Consider the following 3,574-nt stretch of genomic DNA (forward strand, 5'->3'; position numbering starts at 1 on the left):
CATCCTGCCATGTGGCTGTTCACTCTCCTCTTAAGTCTCCTCAGTATTGAAGCAAACTGTGTTTCAGAGTTCCACCGAGAGTGCCCAGTTTATATTTTTCTAGTCTAGAAATTCAAACCATGTAGCACTGGCTCTGGAGAGGGTCTCTTGGTGAATGTCAGAAGTAAGAATGTATTAGAGATGATGTCATAATATAAGAGGCATCAGAGAGACTGGAATCTCTTAATCTCTACCAAGAGTATATCTTGGTTGGTGGAATTCTCACCAGACTCCTTTTATTTCCTTTTCATTTGTTTTTCCTTTCTTCTTTCCTTCTTTCCTTCCTTTCTTGCTATTTTCCTTTCATCCTTCCTCTTGTCTTTCCTTTATTCTATCCCTCTTTCACTCATTCCTTTCTTTAACCTCTTTTCTGGAGAGACTGAATTTAGGATTTTGCATTTACTAGAGAAGGATTGTATCACTGATCTGTATTGAAATCATGGGTTCCACTTCTTAAATGTTCCAAGTAACTACCAAACAAACAACAAAGCTATTAGCCCATGGACCTTCATTCTGAATAAATAAATTATGTCTATACCTTAGTAGTTCTTGTGTATGAATGCTTTCTTATGATTGTTGGATTATAAAAAATAGATGCATGTAGTCAATTGACTGTATAGTGCTTAATTCACTACAATAGTCTTTTTCTTTTCAAAAGATGTCCAAGCCCCATGGAGCCATACAATTTAACAGGGGACTTGAAATTCCTCCTTCTTGGACTTTCAGAAGATCCTAAATTGCAACCCATCTTATTTGTAGCATTCCTGCTCATATACCTGTTCACAGTGCTTGGAAATGTGCTCATCATCCTGGCCATCAACTCTGATTCCCACCTCCACAGCCCCATGTATTTCTTCCTCTACAACCTTTCCTTGTCTGACATGGGCTTCAGCAGCACCACAGTCCCTAAAATGCTGATAAATATGCAGACCCATAGCAAATCTATAACTTATGTAGGCTGCCTAAGCCAGGTGTCCTTCTTCTTCTTCTTTGGGTGTATGGACAGCTTACTACTAGCTGTGATGGCCTATGACCGATGGGTGGCCATTTGTCACCCTCTGCACTACCAAGTCATACTGAACCCTGGCCTGTGTAGATGTTTGGTCCTGGTGTCATTCTTCATTAGTCTTATGGATTCACAGGTACACTGTTTGATGGTGTCACAACTAACATTTTGCACTAATAAAGAAATCCCTCATTTTTTCTGTGATGTTCCAGAGCTTCTGAAGCTTGCCTGTTCTGATACCTCTACCAACAAAATCGTCATATTTATTGTCAGCATCATTGCTGGTTTTCTCCCTGCCTCAGGAATCTTTTACTCCTACTATAAAATTATTTCCTCCATTTTTAGAGTTCCATCATTGTATGGGAAGTATAAAGCCTTTTCTACCTGTGGATCACACCTATCAGTTGTTTGCTTATTTTATGGAACGGGCCTTGGTGTGTACCTTAGTTCATCTGTTTCTAGTTATTCCAGGGAAAGCATGGTGGCTTCAATAATGTATACCATTGTGGTTCCCATGATTAACCCCTTCATCTATAGTCTGAGGAACAGCGACATCAAGAAAGCTCTTCAGAAAATAGTCAAAATAACCTAAGTACCTGTATGATCATTGTATATAAAAGTTCTTAAGCTATAGATAAATAACTTATTGTGATGTCAAGAAAAATGTAGCTTAGGGTTAGGGTTAGGGTTAGGGTTGGGGTTTAGGGTTAGGGTTAGGGTTAGGGTTTAGGGTTTAGGGTTAGGGTTAGGGTTTAGGGTTAGGGTTAGGGTTAGCGTTAGGGTTAGAGTTAGGGGTTAGGGTTAAGGTTACGGTTAGTGGTTAGAGTTAGGGTTAGGGATAGGGTTAGGTTTTAGGGTTAGGGTTAGAAAAAAAAAGTAGCAACTGTAAAACTTTCTTAATATAAGATGATCAAAACAGTGAATACATCTAGTGAATCAGGTATATTTTGGTGTACTTATCCAAATTACATATTGTAGCTTCAGCATGGCATGGTATCTGAACATATAACATTAGAAATTGTTGGCTGCAAATGTTTTCATACAATGAAACATCAAAGAATGCAGACAAAAATATTTGGATTGGCTTGGATTTGACTGCTGGATTTGACAATAAGAATTACAGTGGTGTTACCATATGTACAGATGGAAATTTAATGGTTTAATTTCAGGAAAAAATATTTTTAATATTTTCTTAATATAATTTGTCAACATGTAAATGTGTAATTAATATATTTCAGACCATGTTGTACAAGACAGATATTTAATTTTAAAAATTGATGTTTGTGTCACTGACTTGAGTTTCATGAGCAGCTCTTTGCAGTATATAATTTCTCAGGAAGGGTGAATCATTCCCTTTTGATTATGAGAATACTGAGCATTCCCATTTGCTAGGGTTTGCCCCAAACTCAAGTACATATGGGCAACAGTAATGAACTCAATGGACTGTGAGAAAAGAGATATGAAATTGGGTAAAGAACATATTATGAAGGACATAGGGAAAATTTGTGGGGGGAAATGGAAATGAGGGATTAATATGTTTGTATTCATGTGTGAACCTCTCAAATGTAAAGAAAAATGTAAATTGCTTAAGAAATTTAACTTGAGATGAAGGCAAAATTTGCAACTTCTGAAATAGCCTTGAATATAGTCCTATCATTTAGTACATTCTGATATATAACATATTTAGTCATGATTTTTCTTCATGAAAAACCTAAAATCCTACATCAAAATAATAATTATACAAATCCTCTATTTAATCACTAATAAATGTAAAAAATTTATGCATGTTGAAAAAATTTTTATTGTCTTTTTGTAGCAATATTTTGGACTGTACTTGATATTGTTTTATGTAACAACATTTTCATACAAGACTGTCAGATACTCTGAGCACATCTCTCCTTAGACTTCAGTCTCATTTCCATTTTGCTATCATCTCTCCAGTAGTTCTCTTTGATCCCTTAGTCAGTCTGCTTCTACGCATACATTTTTATGTACATTAAAGTAAGAAAATGCATCCCATATTCATCTTTTAGAGACATACTTAATTCACTTAAAAGGATTATCCTCCATTATTTTACTTTCCTTCATAATAACACTATTTTATGGATAAAAAGCAGGTCAGGCAGTAGAGGCACACGCCTTTAATTCCAGAATTTTGGGAGGCAGAGGCATGTGGATATTTGTGAGTTTGAGACCAGTTTGACCTACAGGGTGAATTTCAGGATAACTATACAGAGAAACCCTGTCTGGAAAAAAAATCAACATTGTACATATAACACATTATCTTTATCCATTTCTCTGTTTTTTGGAGATCTAGGTTGGTTTCATGGCTTGCATATTATGAGCAGTGCTGCAAAAGCCATATTGTCTCGGTGATATATAAGCTTGGAGTCTTCTGGACAAATGCCCAGGAATGATATAGTTAAGATATATGATACATTTATTTTTTGTTGTATAAGAGTTCTGTTGGTACTGACTTCCACAATCACTAGAATAGTATACATGTCCACCAACAGTGTATAACTCGAA

The 3,574-nt window shown here is 36.0% G+C and overlaps 1 protein-coding gene across 1 annotated transcript; it reads left to right on the forward strand.

The window, feature by feature from the left end:
* Nucleotides 1-686: 686 nt before the first annotated feature.
* Nucleotides 687-1,637, forward strand: LOC119809975 (olfactory receptor 7E24-like). The gene has a single exon (XM_038323221.1). The coding sequence runs from the start codon at nucleotides 711-713 to the stop codon at nucleotides 1,635-1,637; it is 927 nt and encodes a 308-aa protein (XP_038179149.1). The 5' UTR covers nucleotides 687-710.
* The last annotated feature ends 1,937 nt before the right edge of the window (nucleotides 1,638-3,574 follow it).

This window comes from Arvicola amphibius, chromosome 3, assembly GCF_903992535.2.
Source record: "Arvicola amphibius chromosome 3, mArvAmp1.2, whole genome shotgun sequence".
Lineage (NCBI taxonomy): Eukaryota > Metazoa > Chordata > Mammalia > Rodentia > Cricetidae > Arvicola > Arvicola amphibius.

Coding starts and splice junctions, on each gene's coding strand:
- LOC119809975 (XM_038323221.1), top strand. CDS start 711: ATGGAGCCATACAATTTAACAGGGGACTTGAAATTCCTCCTTCTTGGA.